Raw genomic sequence first — 19,318 nt, 5'->3', positions numbered from 1 at the left:
AAAATAGTGGCCACGAAAACACATACTTTTTATTACTTTTAAACAATACCATGGCAATGATTAACAGTATGTCATATATGACATTTGAAGCGACTTTGGCTTATAAGTAATAAATCATTTATTGACCTTCTAATTAAATTAAGTTAGGCTGTCCCATCCACTTATATTTGTGACTAAATGATCAACTTAATGCATTCTTTTAGGTATTGTGTTACCTGGCATAATTAATCAGTATATGAGTCAACGGTGTCCATTGCATATATCGCTATAGTCTTAAGTGTTGGACACACAAAAAGATGTCATTAAATACTTATACAAAATACTTATAAAAAGTTATTTATCCAGGAACATTAGCGAAAGTAAGGACGGACGTCTGTTAATAACTGAAATACAGTTAATGTGTGTAACCAGCAGTCGCCTGATCAGAACCATATCAAAAGTTGTAGTAAATTAATTTTACTCAACAGCGGCCTGTTCTGTGTTAAATTGACTTTTTTTATTAAATTAATGATGTAGGAAACTGCTAGAGTGCATAAAGACGCAATGCTTTTAATGGAATCTTATATTATAGGTGTCTTATATAGGTCTTTGGAAAGAAATTTACACACGTAATGGTAACAAAAATCACAAAATGAAGTTAAAACATTGTGTGAAAAAGCTAGCCTTACAAGCCATTTACGCATGTACAAAATGCCTTTGATAGAATATGTCCGAAAATACATTTAATGATATCAAAAAATGAATAAAGGATATCACAAAATGAATTTAAGATCTCCTAATACATGTATAGTGAATAAACAGTAAACCGGCACCCATTGTCTGATATTGAATGCTTTGTACCTTAAAGCAGAAATGCTGGTAGTTCAAAATCTACTACAAAAAGACAAATTTGCTTGCAAATCAATTTCGTTCCCTTAAGCAACTGACGATTTCGTGTTTTCATGTTTAAGGTTTTTTTATCTACAGAAAAAAACAAAATTTGAAAATGGCATTCTAATGCTTTAAATGTAAAGCGAATCCATTGAGGAAATTTCAGTCACTTCATAGAAATTCTATGTAGCATTTCAAAAACCCACCACATCCTAGTGACCTACCTTTTTATACGCCCGTTTGAAAAACGGGACGTATTATGGGAACGCCCCTGGCGGGCGGGCGGGCGGGCGGGAGGGCGGGCGGCGTCCACAGACCTTGTCCGGAGCATATCTTCTACATGCATGAAGGGATTTTGATGAAACTTGGCACAGTTGTTCACCATCATGAGACGGAGTGTCATGCGCAAGAACCAGGTCCCTAGGTCTAAGGTCAAGGTCACACTTGGAGGTCAAAGGTCAAATTCAAGAATGACTTTGTCCGGAGCATATCTTCTTCATGCATAGAGGGATTTTGATGAAAGTTGGCACAATTGTTCATCATCATGAGAAGGAGTGTCATGCGCAAGAACCAGGTCCCTAGGTCTAAGGTCAAGGTCACACTTAGAGGTCAAAGGATACAAGAATGAAAACTTTGTCCGGAGCATTTCTTCTTCATGCATAGAGGGATTTTGATATAACTTGGCACAAATGTTCACCACCATGAGGCGGAGTGTCATGCGCAAGAACCAGGTCTCTAGGTCTAAGGTCAAGGTCACACTTAGAGGTCAAAGGATACAAGAATGAAAACCTTGTCCGGAGCATTTCTTCTTCATGCATAGAGGGATTTTGATATAACTTGGCACAAATGTTCACCACCACAAGACGTAGTGTCATGCGCAAGAACCAGGTCCCTAGGTCTAAGGTCAAGGTCACACTTAGAGGCCAAAGGTCAGATACAAGAATGACTTTGTCCGAAGCATTTCTTCTTCATGCATGGAGGGATTTTGATGTAACTTGACACAATTATACACCATCATGAGACGAAGTGTCATGCGCAGTTCCATTCTTTAGAATTACTTCCCTTTGTTGTTACTATAAATAGCTTATACTGTAACTTTTTCATTACTAGTCGTAGGGAAAAATCGAGACCACTTTTCTGTAGTACAACATGCATGCTACATCCAATTTTGAGGTGTATTTTGACCAGTCTCTACCTGGTAAAGATTTTTGTGTGGACTTACAATTTTTTTTTATTTTTTTTTTTTTTTTTTTTTTTTTTTTTAAGATTAACTTCCCTTAGTTGTTACTATAAATAACTTATATTGTAACTTTTTTATAATTGACCGTAGGGAAAAACCAAGACCACTTTTCTGTGGTACAACATAGATGTTACTTTCCAATTTTAGGTGTATTTTAAGGTATCTCTACCTGGTAAGGAGTTTTTTTTGTGGACTTAGAAAAACAAAACACTTAGTTATTACTAAACAACCACAAAATTAAAATTCCATTTGCAAATACAGGTGCTAGAGTAAAGAAATTTGCTGTGACGGGCGTATATTGTGACATTCTTGCACTCTTGTTCTTCATATGAACTTAATAAAAATCATTCTGATAATGCACTTACTACTAGTATACAAAATTGCAGTCTAATAATTTAAGGCCCTTCCTTTATTATTGTATTTTCACAACATTATCTGCTACTTTTTATGCTTTGTTATTTTGTCAATCTACCTTTAAGTACATTCTGAGGTTTACAAACACAACTAAATAAACAGCTTACACGTTGGCTATTCATCTAACATAGCCAACATCGAAGTCTTGGCCTGTAAAATCAAAGTTAATGCTGTATTTCTAAAAACTTTGATGCAAATCATGAATAATTACGATCATGGCAGCAGAATTGAATACATTTATTTTGTAGCGGATCTTTAACTGAGCTCCTGCTAAATTTCTAAATTGGACTTTCCCATCATTCAGTTTGGGCAATACCATTAGTTATTCGAATGGGTGTTCACTGAAAATTAACTGACTGAATAGCAAACAGTGTAGACACGATGTGCCGCCAGCAGGCTGAAGGTTAAATAAGACCACCGTAAGCAATTAGAGTGACTTAATATGTGCGGATGTTGATATACTAAAATATGTTAGTAAAACCAACGGGTTTTTACAATCTGATACCTAAAGGAAGCTCGATTTAGTGTGCTTTGCAGTAAAACCTGAATTCAGAGAGTTTCAGTGAAGAAATACATGTTTGGAGATCATTTATAATAGATATTTTTATATAAAAAAAACATTTATAAGTTCTCTGTTTGGTCTACTACAGTAACTGTAGTTTGTGTACATGATTTGAAAATGTGTCTTAAAAGAAAACCCAGAGCACGACTTTCTCGCATTGTAATCTGCTTTTATTGTTTCTTAAGGGAATAACATACTCGATAAATCAGTAGGAAAACTAATAAAGTGTAAAAAAAATCATCTCGGATCGTCGTGGCTGCGCTTTTATGGAGAGATATAAAGTTATATTGGAAAAAAGACATTGCGACACTTTATTTATATTTATGAACACGAAATGAAACGGAAAATAATGGCTAGTCGGAAAGTATCAGTAATATTAATAATATCTGTCATATGTTTACGAATCGGGTAGAAATATCCGTCCCGAGGGCACCTGCGCATTGGGCGGTAATGAGGCTTGCCGAATTACCGCCCATGCGCAGGTGGCCGAGGGGCGGATATTTCCATCCGATTCGTAAACACATGACTGATATTTTTTCTTGCATATCGTATACATGTTAGCATTTTATTCTGGCAGATTATTTTTCTTGCATGCCGTATTTTACAAATAAGTGTTAGAAATACTTTCTTTGTAGCACTCTTTCTTATAGTAGAGCGCGGGAAATTAACGTCCGTAAACAGAAGTGACGTCATGATGTTTTGCGTTACGCACAATAACAAAGTTCCAAATTAGTTTTACCGCTTGTAGCGTAACGTTATGTTCTTTCGATAAACTAACGTGATTTAAATCGAGAAATATACTATAAGGAACGGAGAAAAACTATCAAGGTACCTGCATTTTTCGTATTTTACATGAACAATATATTATCAGTGCACGAGATTACACATCAAATTTCCCACAAGGAAATGTCGAAAACCTGCTTGGTTTCGTGCCGTTGTCGCGTTTCGTGTTTTATGTTGATGTTTTACTGCACTCCATCAATGACATGGAAATACGTGTTAAAGACTGCTTTAATAGAAATGAAGATAAATGTGACAGTGGTGTTCTGGAACAGTTTTGCAAGGATGCTACAAATTGCATGATAAAAAGGAAAATGATTAGACCTGAGTACAAAGTATTTCCCTATTTCTGTAACCTGTCAAACGTCAGGTTTCACTTTGATATTATATATGATCAGTTTACTGTATTAGCAGAAATGTTCGAAGGGTTTAATTTTCGCTACATTCGCGAGATCCGTCACCTGGCGAACATTAATCCTCGCATACATGCTTACCATTAGTATTAGTACTTAAACGCAAGACCAAATGGCAGCCTCATTATTCTAGTCTCCTGGACTACGACATAAATAGTAAACTTTTAATGCAAAACCCAGTTAGCTCGGTAGTAGTGCACAAGCTTATTATCCATCATGAGGGCAATGACAAGAAAATATGATCTCCTTGACTTTTGAGAAGTTGACACTCGAGAAAGAAGTTGAAGGCAATCAAGGTATCTGAGAACAGGAAAAACAACATTTTCTCCAAATAACAACAAACAAACGAAAGAATTAATGTCCGTACCTATATCAAAGACATAACAGTAACAGTGGCTGGCACCACCATTTCGAAAACAAGATTACTCATTAACAGTTAGTAAACTACTTATATATGGCACATGGTCTTATCTACAGCTTTTGTCAATTCTAACTATTTATAATGTAACTTAACATTAGATTTCAATTCATTATATATTTTGTATGGAAAGAAAAAAGGCGTTAATTTTCGTATACACACCACTGACGTGACGATATCAAGGATGGCTCTATCCGCGAGATAGCACGCGCAATCTGACGTCATTAACAAAAATTAAATGGACATAATGGCGGCATTCGATTTTTTTTCTTCCAAATTTAACATTTCAAAAAGGACAGTAAATTATAGCTAAAACTAATTTTCTGACGATAAAGGTCAAAATTGAATCAACAGTACTATACATGTTTTTTATTTGTTTAACGATATTTTAAATGAAAACCAGGAACTTGTTGGAGGGCGAATTACAACTGAACGTGTTCGTGTCTTTTTGGATGTTCTGTTTTAAATTAGATGTTTAAAAGATCGACACCCTGACATATTTCTTGCAGCAAGTTACTTTAAAAAAGTGTAAACTAAGAACTCTGCGTTTTTACGGGTATAAACCGTACGTGGACTTCCTGCAAATAAGCCAAGAATTGCTAGGGCGATTTATGGATTTACAAGAAGTCCTAATGTGGTTTATACCCGTATAAACGCAAGAATTAGCATTTGAGCCGCGCCATGATAAAACCAACATAGTGGTTTTGCGACCAGCATGGATCCATACCAGCCTGCGCATCCGCGCAGTCTGGTCAGGATCCATGCTGTTCGCTAACAGTCTCTCTAATTGTAATAGGCTTTGAAAGCGAACTGATCCATGCTGGTCGCAAAGCCACTATATTGGTTTTCTCATGGCGCGGCTCATTTAATTCTTTAATAAACGTAACTTGTTCGGTCAAATTTACCGCTTACTTAACAAATTCCATGTCAGTATAATAACAAATGATATTGATATAGCTACAGTGCACACATTCGACAGAAAAAAAAATCAAAGTTTTGCGTTGGCGTTTGCAAAATTCTGCATCGTACTTTTATAATCTGTGTTCATGGTAAATAATTGATTAGATACCATTAGAATCCTTTCAACAGAAAATCATAAAAACGCAGTAAAAGAAACAGAAAACTTTGTTCCTAGAAAATTATTAAGTTTCTCAAATCCTAATCTGATGAATAGTTATAAAATATTTTCCGAACTAATTTTAACGGAGCAGTGGTTGAGTTGGTGCAAATATTCCAGAGTTCACTCGCGTGATGCAGTCCTTGAACAGGCACAAAAGTTGTTAAAAATATTTCTGAACTCGGTCTCCCTGAGTTAAATCAAATGATGTAGTGAAGAAGTTTCCTTATTTTGGTTCATGGTTTTCTTGCGAGCTTTAGGGAGGTACGTTACCTTGTTACCAGGGTAAATTCAAATTAGTTGAACCGCAGCATTTTTTTGTAGTTCGTGTAAATTAATGATCTCAATTTTGTTTATCTATGCCCCTTCAAGTACAATTTTTATCCAGGTTAGAAGTACATGACCCTCCAAAAGTATTTTACATTGAAAGAAGAAGGAAAATACGGATATTTAACACTTTTCAGGGTATTCTGGTTTCATTGTTATCCATAGAAGTCGGCATAATTGATAATTTTACAAGTATTCGCGTTAGCTTTCTAATATAAGTTTAAAATGTATATGTCGCGGGGCTCGTGTTTCCATGGTAACTCATTTTCTCTCATTTTTAAACAACTGTGTATGAAAACGGGTTATTTCGACGGCTTCAGTGCCATTCTGTTAATGACCAGCATGGAATATTTAGGTAATATAATTAGCAAAATACCAAGCACTTTACATGGTACCCTATATTTCTAAAAGTGTAAAGTAACCATGGCAACAAAGATGTTTGAAATAGCTTATATCTTGCTTTTTATCGTAATTTCTTATAAAAAAAATATTAAATAAAATTATCTTTCTTGTTAATGTAGCTTTAAAACATTTTATTTCTTACATAAGTAATATTTTCGTGTTATTTGCATTTACCTAAACAAATTTCACAGCTTAAAATACTTACAGCAGTACCCCTCGTCTGACATTTTTTTATGGAAAAATCGTTCTGCATGCTGCTAATAGAGATTTTCAGCTTACATCGACGCGTACTGCGGACCACGGACTGCGGACTTACTTTAGGGGTTTTCTCAAACTGTATATAAGTTATTTATGCATAACTGAACAGTGGCATATTTAGCATCCGGTGCTAATGCCGTCATACTGTTTCCATTTAAAATATCTGAGAAAAGACAGTTATAAGATTTATTAATTTCCGTTTTATTGTATATATGAATTCCGATATATTTGGTCTTACAAGCATTCTTAACAGCGTGGGCATATTTTTTTTTAAATATCCTTTTACCTTTTAGACCCTTTTTTGATTAATGTATTTATTCAAATGTTTCAACTACTGTTTTTTCCTGAAGCAAAGTATCTACACAAACCATATATGCATGTGTTAAAAAAAAGCTTACGGTCAACAATGTTAAAAGACTAGTCTCGACTACTAAGCTGGTTGTATCAAATGACCACACAGAATTGCTCAAATGGTGTCACTGGAGTTGGCTTAGTCAAAAATACAATTTCGTTGACAATTCTATGCATGTACCGGCCATAAAACATTTTTGGAATATGATTGGAATTTTGACCTTGGTCTCTTCCCAGGCCCCATGTTCACAAAACAAATTTCGGTCTCAGCTGGGTTTTAGATTGAAATTTTGACAGCTAGTTTTAATGGTACATAAAAACTAAATTCCAGCTGAGACTGACAGTCCATACTGAATAGTCTCTAGAAAATAGGCATGCATTTAAAACTTAAATTTTAACATGCAGTTCTGCTATTAGATTATGAAAATACGAAGTGGCTAAATTAAAACCAGGAATTGCCTATTTCTTCAAATCCATGTTTTAAGTTGTATTTGTTTAATGCATGAACATATTAAGGTAAAGTATTATCGTATATAGTAGTTCAGTGGGTTCGAAACTTCACATGTCGTGTCGTTTGAGTCGTGCGGACGATAACTAACGCCAGAAATATCATTTATTTTATTTGTTGGGTTTAACGTCGCGCCGACACAATTATAGGTCATATAGCGACTTTCCAGCTTTAATGGTGGAGGAAGACTCCAGGTGCCGCTCCGTGTATTATTTCATCACGAGCGGGCACCTGGGTAGAACCACCGACATTCTGTAAGCCAGCTGGTTGGCTTCCTCACATGAAGAACTCAACACCCCGATTGAGGCTCGAACCCACATCGATGAGGGGCAAGTGATTTGAAGTCGGCGACCTTAACCACTCGGCCACGGAGGCCCCCTTCTTTCTTGCGAACCTTTAAGTATTTTGAGAAAACCCCTACTGTAAGTACGCAGTCCGCTTTCCGCAGTCCGCGTCGAAGTAAGTTGAAAATCTCTATTAGTCTCATGGACATTGTTGAGATACAAATAAAATGCTGACGCTGTGTTCCTTAAATAGACCAGTGTCGTGTCAATGCTTCTGAATTTTACATTTAGATATATAGGTCACGGGCTTTGTTTCCATGGTAACATCAATTTAATTCAAGAAACCACAATATTCTACTGAAAATTGAACATTTTAAGAGCTGAGTTTTAGGATATATGTGACAAATTACTAGCGAAAACTGAAAAATAGGTAATACAAATCAAACTGCCTGATTTTTATTTGAAAATGGCCATAATAAGTAACCTTTCATCCGACTATATACCCAATAACATCAGTTACCATCATCCATTTTCTTACATTCCGCATAACATTTTAATACAACTAAATAAAAGAAGCAAAATATTGATCATTATTCTGAGCAAAAGACACATAAATAATATTTCAGCAAATAATGGCTGTTTAAAAATAGTTAAAATAAAGAAAATGCACAGAATTATGTACTTTCAGAATAAAAGCTATTAATTTTGCGCGGTAACTGACACGTAATGTCATGACGTCAATGACGTCCTTTTAAGTCAACAATGTTTTGAAGCGTTTCTGCGGCAGTGTATTCATTATTTCTGCATTATTTAACCATGAAGCATCACATCGGAGATAGGTTCATGATTATTTTTCAGAAGAATGGATATGCAAACACATTTAGTTTGTCGTAAACGTTGTCGTAAATCGTCACGTTAGCTTCCGGTTGGGCATGCGCGCATACAAATACCAAGGTAACCTACCTCCTTAAGTTAGATTTAATATATGTACGTTTACGGTACACGAAGATTTCTTGAATTATGAAAAGTTGTCAAAATACAGTGTCAACACATTTTTTTATTTTCTTTTTTGAAGTCGTCTAATGTTCAAATTTTTAAAACTCAACTCTGAAATTTGAAACGTGTGTCTTCAGCTAGCGTATACTTTACCTATGTGGCTTTAGAACACTTAGGCGCAATCAGGCTGGTTATGAACCAGATAAAGAGAAAACTTTTCAGAGATATTAAGTATGAATTAAGTTTATTTCAAACAAATCAAAGAAAGGAGAAGATAGGAGAAACGTATTGTTTTCAATTAATAACGTTTTCCATGGAGAGAAATTTGAATATGGAAAAATTAGCAAAATATTTCAAATTGCGTCAGATATCTCTTACTTTATCCATAGCTAAAAGTCGTTCTAAGATACAAGCGAATACATTTGTGAATCACCTTAACTGTCGTTATTGTCTGCAAAGTGATATAGGAAATAAGCTAGCACATTAGACACTTAGGGAACTTATATCGGAATGAACGTCAGTGTGCTGGTAGAAAATACAAAATCGAATATTCACCGAAGCTTTATAAGGAAGTAAAAGGCTATCAGTGCATTATTTGTCAATTGCTTAGCTTATCAGCAATGAGACAAAGTGAATCCGTTTCAAGTGTTTATAATATTATAGTCAGTTTTGATGCTGATAACAGAAGATAACTGAAAGTGGTTTCTTAACCTTTTCTCTGCTAAATTCCTGAAATGGACAGGTCTACTATTCAGTTTAGGCTGTACCACTTATTATTCGAAGGGGTGTTCACTGAAAATTTACTGACTGAAATGCAAATAGTGCATACCATGATCAGCAGGCTCACAATTTGAAGGTATTTACATTGAAGGCTGTGTTTGGTTCAATCAGATCTAAATACGGCATCGTTATCGAAAACGAATACTCGAACTTTTTGGAAAATTTAAATCAATTTGCTAACTGCATTCGTTGCAAACGAGAGAGCATTTAGAAATGAAAACTGGGAATTTAATGACGGTATTACAACGAATAGTTAGATTTAGAATAGCATGTACTTTATGGATGTATTTGTTGTGTGGTTGTCTCGGGATACAAGCACTTAAGGATTTTAGATGTCCACACGTATGCTTGTGTAGTGTGGACGAAGTATCTGGAAAATTACGTGTGGATTGTACGAGGAAAAATCTGACGTCACTTCCGGAAGACCTTGATGCATATACAATAACACTGTAAGAATTTAAAATATATTTAATTATTGCCAAATCTTGTAATATATATGATTTAATAAATTGCAATCTGCTTTGTAACTAGTGTTCATTTCCATCATAACTGAACATTTTTCTTTCTCTCTCAAAAAATACTTGTTATTTTAAGGAAATCTTTCAGATTTAGATGAAAGTTATTAGGCAAAATATGCTTCAATGTTTAATGTCTTTAGTTTTGTCTCAAAATCTGAAAAAAAAAACAATTAAAAATAGAGTTTTTTTTTCTAATTAATCTCTAAAATATTTGGGTTATAATATAAGACCAAATAAAAAAAGTCTAGAACAAAGATTCTTAAAACATATACAATCAATTACAAATTTTCTTTTAGACGAGCAATATTATATAGCAACTGTGAAACATAAATAACAACAATTTAAACTAGATACTATAATAGACATGTGATAGATCTGTATATCCTATTTACTGTTCTCAGTTATGAAAGGTGTAGCCTGAATTGACGTAAAACATGATCGAGAGCATTGATTTTCCTCAAACGTCCTCAGAACTATTTTTGCAAGCGGATCGTTAACGGAATTTCTACGAAACAAGGCTAACTGGATAGAGAAAGACAGGACCGACTAATCCTAACATTTTCTAATTTCCTCTTTTTCACTGAATACCGTACACAAACGAATGTTTTATTCAGGCTCCTTATGTAAATAAAAACCAAATTAGGAATCCAGAAATATCCTGTCTAGAAATGGAAGTACGCATTTAAAGGTGCACAAGACAAATTAATGTTACAGTAACTGTCTGATGATGAAAAATTACAGGCGGCATTTTAGTAACCGTCTTTTTGCTGTTATACTGGTGAGATTATTGGTGAGAAATGCAATTAAGTAAAGAAAATCAGTTACCTTTATTCATACTGTGTTGAAACTTGAATAACCTATAAAAAGTATTTTATCGAGTTTGTAGCTCTTGGCATTTATAGGCGTGGTAGGTAACGGATAAGTGAAGTAATAGCTGTTGAGAATATTAGCCCTTAGCATGCTAGATAAATTGTCGTCTGCTGGAAATGTCGTCTGCTAAAATTGTAAAGTTCATTCAATTTGCTCCAAATTGGAAGAAATATTGTCAGAGTAGCAAACAGCTTGGAACCTGATCAGACGTCGATTTAATCGGCGTCTGATCTGGTTCCAAGCTGTTTGCAAAGGCTGTTAAATTCGCCTGCAGCAGGCTAAGGGTTAAAGAAACACTTTATTTCATTTTATATTTATAGCCATACATGTATTTAGAACGTATAAAAATGAACGTCAAGTATGTGCGCATGTATGTGTACTACCACTGGAGGTATTTTTAACAATGACTGTTACTGAATGACATTTAACCTTTACCTTGCTAAATTTCTAAAATGGACTTGTCCATCATCCAGTTTGGAGAGTACCACATCATTCAAAGGGCGGTCACTGAAAATTTACTGACTAAATAGCGAACAGTGCTGACCGTGATCAGCCTGCACTGATCTTGGTCTGCACTAGTCGCAAATGCAAAATCACTTGCCGCAAGCAGCCTAAAGGTTCATTATGAGCGTGCCTCTACATAAACAATTTATTTATATATTTAGTAAAATTAAATGCATTTCACGAGGACTTACATTCTACATTGAAGTAAATATCTGAAGATAAAACCTTTAAGTGAAAGATTGGCTTTGGATATTAACTGTATTATAGCTTTTGGGAAACTGTAGGTATCTGAAAACATAAATTTCAGAATAAATTAATGAAATAAGCTGAAGCATAGCAAAAGTTCCTTCTGGGGCACATCTTTATAAATACATAATGATCATCTTGTAAAATTTTGGTTGCAATGTCTGTTTTAAATATCAGTGTATGGAACCCCAGGACCGGACACAAGGACAAGGTCATTCTACCTTATTGACATTCCGTATCCCCCCACCCCCCGCGTTCAAGAGCTCCCCGGGGGCGTTACATTTTGCACCAAGGGTGCGTTTATTTCTGTACCAAAATATAAAATGCTAAAATTTTGAAAAAGAACTATGTAGTTTTCTACTGCCTAAAAATGGCAAGTTCGCTATTTCTAAAGTATTTACGCTAACATAAGTTGTTAAATCTAACAACAAAGTAAATCCGTTACCACTTTCAGTTGAGTAAATACGGCAATTAAGAAACACTGGCTATACACATTGACCCGGTCAGTCCATGTCCACATGTAGTGTACCATTCGAGGCGTGAATTTGTTGCGCACAATTAGAGGGTCGCAATGGGGTTTGTTTTCACATATTGACAATGCATTCGAAGGTAACGGCGTATGTTAACCTTTGTGACAAATAAGATGTTTGGCATGTTTCAACAAAGGCACTTTTCCATCCTCGGGTTTAGTAATATGTAATCCGCGGAGCACGTTCAGCCAGAAAGTCGCCTCAATTAGGAAAGAATAGTTTTAACGTCAGAGGTTTTTTCTAAGGCCAAGGAGTTTGATTGGCCAGCTTGAAATGACAACAGCTTTCGAGGTCAGTTACTCAGTCAAGTATCACTTCCACTACCGCCCATGAAAGGCTCAATCAAACCGAGCCTGCAACATTTTCGTTTTTGTCGTGTTGAGCGACCTGTGGAGTTTCCACTTTTTCTATTTTACCAATTCGAAGTGTACAATAACTATTTCAAATATGTTTTACCACTATAGACAGAAAAAAAATATTAATTTTGCTTACAAAACGTATTGATGCGGATAAAAACTATTGCTCAGTTTAGTTTATATCATTCTTTCAATAGTATAATCTGTATAGTAAAATAAAATACGCCAGGTTTTAAAATATTTTAGAAAAGACGATCCTTTCTTTGAGGTTATAAAGATTTTAGATTACAAGGGTATCGTTGATATTAAACTAAAATCTCTATCTATAACGACTTTATACGATAAAAGACACTTAAGTGTACGTCTTTTTATCTTTTAGCCTGCTGGCGGCAAGTGATTCTGCCTTTGTCACCAGTGCAGACCAAGATGTGCAGTCTGATCATGGTCTGCACTGTACGCCATTCAGTCAGTATCTTTTTGGTAAGCACCCCTTTTAACAGTTAATGGTACTGTCCAAATTTAAAGAATTTCATTAAAACTGGTTTATTACAACACATTTAATTGTTTTTTTAACAATTGCGAATGAGAGAAAGGAAATTGCTTCATCATTTTCGTTTTTATCGTGTTGAGCGACCTGTGGAGTTTCCACTTTTTCATTTCAACATTTTTGGGTATCTTCTTCAAAAAATACTCATGGTAAATAATCGATTAGAAACCATTAGAATCCTTTAAACAGAAAATCGTATAAACACAGTAAAAGAAAAAGATAACTTTGTTTCTAGAAAATTATTAAGTTTCTCAAATCCTACTAAGTGAAGATAAATTGTATTGATTGTTGAAAAAAATATGTCACAAGTTAATTCAAATAGGTCATCACTAGCACCTCATTCGATGGAAACTATAATGCTATGATTAGTTGTAATTCAAATGCTATCCTATATTGAAAAGACGCTGTCATTGGTCTAAGGGTTATAAAATATTTTCCAAGCTCAGTTTAACGGAGCAGTGGTAGAGCTGGTGCAAAGTTATAAAATATTCCCGAGTTCACTCGGTTAATGCAGTCTTTGAACAGGCACAAAAGTTGAAAAAAAGATATTTCTGTGAGCTCAGTCTAGTGACCAGATGCAATGGAAATCACATACTGAGCTCAGTCCATTATACCGATACAGTCGTTGACCGTGTGGGAAAGTTATAAAATTTCCTGAGTTAAACCAAATAATACAGTGGTGAAATTGCCATATTTTAGTGCGTGGTTTTCCCGCGAGCTTTAAGTCAGATTTAATTACGGTACATAAAGATTTGTTTGAATATGATACATTGTCAAAATACAGAGTCAACACTTTTTGATTTTCTCACACTTAAGTCGTGCGTGTTCAACCTTTTAAATCCTAACTCTGAAATTTGAAACGCGTGTCTTGTACTGGATAATTTTTAGCTAGCGTATACTTTACCTATATGACTTTGGAACACTTCGGTGCACTCAGAATGGATATTAACCAAATAAAGAGGAAACGGTTCAGAGATAGGAAATATGAATTAAGTTTATATCAAACATATCAAAGAAAGGAGAAGATAGGAGAAACGTATCGTATTCAATTGTTAACGTTTAAAATATTTTCATTAAGAGAAATTTGAATATAAAAATTTGGCAAACTATTTCAAATTGCGTCAGATATCTCTTACTTTATCCATAGCTAAAAGTCGTTCTAAGATACAAGCAAATACATTTATGAATCACCTTAACTGTCGTTATTGTCTACAAAGTGATATGGGGGCCTCCGTGGCCGAGTGGTTAAGGTCGCTGACTTTAAATCACTTACCCCTCACCGATGTGGGTTCGAGCCTCACTCTGGGCGTTGAATTCTTCATGTGAGGAAGCTGTCCGGCTGGCTTACGGAAGGTCGGTGGTTCTACCCGAATGCCCACTCGTGATGAAATAATGCACGGAAGAGCATCTGGGGTCTTCCTCCACCGTCAAAGCTGGAAAGTCGTCATATGACCTATAATTGTGTCGGTGCGACGTTAAACCCAACAAAAACAAAGTGGTATGTGCCGCGCCATGAGAAAACCAACATAGTGCATTTGCGACCAGCATGGATCCAGACTGCATCCGCACAGTCTGGTCAGGATCCATGCTGTTCGCTAACGGTTTCTTTAATTGCAATAGGCCTAGAAAGCGAACAACATGAATCCTGACCAGACTGCGCGGATGCAGTCTGGATCCATGCTGGTCATAAATGCACTATGTTTGTTTTCTCATGGCGTAGCTCATATAGGAAATAAGCTGAAAGAATTTGTATTGGTATAAACGTTAGTGCACTGATTGAAAATACAAAATCGAATATTCGCCGAAGCTTAGTTTAGGAAAAAGCGGCTATCATTGTATTATTTGTCGATTGCCTAGCTTATCAGCAATGAGACAAAGTGAATCCGCTCCAAGTGTTTATATAGTCAGTTTTGATGCTGATAACATAAGATAACTGAAAGTGGTTTCTTAAAGACCCTCGTCACATAATTTGAACGTATTTACGATGAAGACCTTGTTTGGTGCATTCAGATCTAAATCCGGCATCGTCATCGGAAACGAATACTCGAACGCTGTGGAAAATTTAAATCAATTTGCTAACTGCATTCGTTGCAGACGAGAGAACAGAGAGCATTTAGAAATGAAAACTGGGAATTTAATGACGGAATTACAACGAATAGTTGGATTTAGAATAACATGTACTTTATGGATGTATCTGTTATGTGGTTGTCTCAGGATACAAGCACTTAAGAGTTTTAGATGTCCACACGTGTGCCTGTGTAGTGTGGACGAAGTTACTGGAAAATTACGTGTGGATTGTACGAGTAAAAATCTGACGTCACTTCCGGACTACCTGGATGTATATACAATAACACTGTAAGAATTTAAAATATATTTAACAAAAAATCAAGGCCTTCGAGTGGTTTATCGTCTAGTTTACCACGGTTCAGAGTTCAGGTGTGTAGGAATTGAACCACGTGGTTAAATACTGAAGCATCTGAACGAGGAACCATGGTAAATCAGACGATAAATCACAAGAAGGCCTTGATTGTTTTCATTCTGACATGCTCATTGACATATTTTAATAAATATTATGCTGGACTTCATTTACCCGAGGAGTAATATATGCGGCAATTTGACGTCATAATGCTCTCTTACCGGTCCGCGCGCGTCAACCGTTGTTTATCGCAGATTCTAACACGATCTGCAGCAATTGGTATATAAACATATAGCGAAATCGCCTATACATGAATCTACGATAAAATATGGTTGGCTGTTACATTTCACCCCCTATGATTGTGGCATAAGAGATTCTACTTCAGTTCCATTACATACAAATTATTTCAGGGCAAAACGGTTGAAAACAGCATCTCAAAAACATAAATATGATAAAATGTCATACTGACCGTAAAACACGTTTCGATCTCTACAAGTGAATTCAATTAGCTTAATTAAGATTCAGCGGTGACGTCATAAATGTATGACATAAAGTATGACGTCATAATGATGTGACGTCATATAAAGTTAAGCTCGTAACTTGTAACACAGGGTCAACTCGCCTAATTTGATGATTCTCTTCATAATTAGTTTGCGAGCTGTTAGATTACTAAATTATAAATACTTCTCAAAATTCTGATAAAAAGAAACAAATATCTAGATCTATACGTTCCACTGGCTATGCAACTCTTTCTAACCATAGGGGGTAAATTGTAACAGCATATGACCCGAATGACGTATTACGCTGAAAATGTAGTACTGTAAAATGCGAATTATTTACGTTGTTAGAATCGAAATAATAAATATGTTCCAATAATTTTATCAATTAATAAAACATGAGCAGTCGTTTGGATGCGAATAATTAAATCACTCGTGGTACGCACTCGTGATTTAATTATTACGCATCCAAACTCCTGCCCATATTTTATTAACTGATAAAATATAGGAACAGATTTATTATTTCTTAAATATACAGAGCTTGAATTCCTTCTTTGTTTAACTGGAAATAAAATCGAGTCATGTTTATCACAGTGAATAAGTGTGTGAAGTTTCAATCCAAATAACGGATAAATGAAATAATAGCTGTCGAGAGTATTTATAGCCATGCATGTATTTAGAACGCATAAAAATGAACGTCAAGTATGTGTACATGTAGATTCTATGTGTTCTACCACTGGAGGTATTTTTAACAATGACTGTTACTGAATGACAATTAACCTTTACCCTGCTACGTTTCTAAAATGGACTTGTCCATCATCCAGTTTGGACAGTACCATTTATTATTCAAAGGGTCGTTCACTGAAAATTTACTGACTAAATAGCGAACAGTACAGACCGTGACCAGCAGACTAAAGGTTGATTATGAGCATGGCTCTACAAACACAATTAATTTATATATTTAGTAAAGTTAGATCATTAATTTTCACGAGGACTTACATTCTATATTGAAGTAAATATCTGAAGATAAAACATTTAAATGAAAGATTGGCTTTAGATATCTTACTGTATTATAGCTTTTGTGAAACTGTAGGTATCTGTAAACATGAATTTCAGAATGATATTATTGAAAGAACTATTTCAAGTATTTGTTACCACTATAGACAAAAACAATATTTACTTGGCTTACAAAACGTATTGATACGGTTGAATTTCTCAGTTTAGATTATATCATTCTTTCAATATCATAAACTGTACAGTAAGATAAAATACGTTATGTTTTAAAATATTTTAGAAAAGATTACCCTTTCTTTAAGGTTATAGAGACTTTAGATTACACGCGTATCGGAAACCCTTACGCGACCTTGACATTAAACTAAAATCTCTATCTATAACGACTTCGAACGATAAGTCACTTCAATTTACGGCTTTTTAACCCCTTGCCTGCTGGCAGCAAGTGATTCTGCATTCGCGACCAGTGCAGACCAAGATCAGCCTGCACATCCGTGCAGTCTGATCATGGTCTGCACTGGTCGCCATTCAGTCAGTATCTTTTTTGGTAAGCACCCCTTTTAACAGTTAATGGTACTGTCCAAATTTAAAGATGGACAAGTTCAATATAGAAATTTAGCAAGGTAAGGGTTAATCTGGAGGCTTAACACAATACAGGAAAACACTCTGCAGCGTTTCCGTCATGCCGAATCGATCAAACATGTTTAAACATTTACAAAAATGTAATTGTTCACACTATTATCCTAATAACACTCTTTAAAGACCAATTTTCTGTGCCCATTCAATTTTCTTCTTTCACGGCGAGGAAAAGGCAAACTTATAGTAAATTAAAAATTTGCTGATAAATCCCTACATAGTAAACACTAGAAATGGACTGATACAGAGGGACAGAATAAAAAAGAACTTTTTTTATACACTTATTTTGAAAAAAAGTATGACATCTTCGGCTTCAACATTTACAATGACTCCGCACTACCAAAGGAAGACTCCTATTGTTTTGGGGGTCAGTAGTTCAAAGGTCAAGGTCACCAGGACCTGTCTTAAATTTCATTATCTTTAATTGTTTCCGGATTCTAGTACATAGATTAAAGATAATTATCTTTTTTTATTTTATTTTATCTGTTTGCCAGTCACCAATGGTAAACCATGTGATAAAATACAAGAGATATTTTGACGAAACATGATATTTATTAGCTCACCAGTCACAAAGTGACAAGTTGAGCTGTTGTGATCGCGCGGCGTCCGTCGTCCGTGCGTGCGTGCGTAAACTTTTGCTTGTCACCACTCTAGAGGTCACATTTTTCATGGGGTCTTTATGAAAGTTAGTCAGAATGTTTCTCTTGATGATACCTAGGTCAAGTTTGAAACTGGGTCAGGTGCGTTCAAAAACTAGGTCAGTAGGTCTAAAAATAGAGAAACCTTGTGACCTCTCTAGAGGCCAAATTATTCAATGGATCTTCATTAAAATTGGTCAGAATATTTACCTTGATGGCATCTAGATTAAGTTTGAAACTGGATTACTTGCGGTCAAAATCTAGGTCAGTAGGTCTAAAAATAGAAAAACCTTGTGACCTCTCTAGAGGCCATACTTTTCAATAGATCTTCATGAAAATTGGTCATTCTATCTGCTTTGAAACAATGGTTAAACAAAATGTATAATGTTTACTTTTCTGTTTTGCTTGGACTCCAATTTATTAAGGGGGAGATAATGATATTTGCTTCATTTACGTCAAATTAGTGAAATCAAGTGAGTGGTGTTTTGCGTTTCATTACCTCTCATCAACAGACTCAATCAAACCGAGTCTGCCATTAATTTGCTTGCTTTCATTCTATGCTTTAAAATGATTTTCTTACATTATATTTTATTATATTGCAACAGTAATCTTTAAGTGTCGTGTGATGGCCGTAAAAAGTCTCCCCAAACCTGGATTCATTGCTGTTCAATTTTCTGTTAAATATCTATGTAAAAGAATACCGCTTATGCCGTTGCTAGTAGGGGGTGAGTGGTGTTGCACTTTCCATTACCTCTCATGAACAGATTCAGTCTAACCGAGTTTGTTATTAATTTGCTTTATTGCATTCTGTGGGTCTAAAGGAGCTTTT

General features: G+C 35.3%; 1 protein-coding gene across 2 annotated transcripts in view; it reads left to right on the top strand.

Annotated features, from left to right (window-relative positions):
- LOC123536384 (leucine-rich repeat-containing G-protein coupled receptor 5-like) overlaps nt 1-19,318 on the top strand; it is a 135,646-nt gene that overhangs the window by 18,271 nt on the left and 98,057 nt on the right. The window contains exon 1 of one of the 2 annotated variants that reach the window (XM_045319529.2): nt 9,869-10,169. The exons of the other annotated variant lie outside the window; for it this stretch is intronic. Coding sequence (XP_045175464.2) covers nt 9,934-10,169 — 236 coding nt within the window. The 5' untranslated portion in view covers nt 9,869-9,933. Of the gene's footprint in view, nt 1-9,868; nt 10,170-19,318 lie in introns of those variants that run through there. 2 annotated transcript variants of the gene reach the window in all.

The sequence above is a fragment of the Mercenaria mercenaria genome, chromosome 17 (genome assembly GCF_021730395.1).
Source record: "Mercenaria mercenaria strain notata chromosome 17, MADL_Memer_1, whole genome shotgun sequence".
Taxonomy (NCBI): domain Eukaryota; kingdom Metazoa; phylum Mollusca; class Bivalvia; order Venerida; family Veneridae; genus Mercenaria; species Mercenaria mercenaria.
The sequence above is the reverse complement of the archived record's forward strand: the minus strand, read 5'-3'. Positions and strand labels throughout refer to the sequence as shown.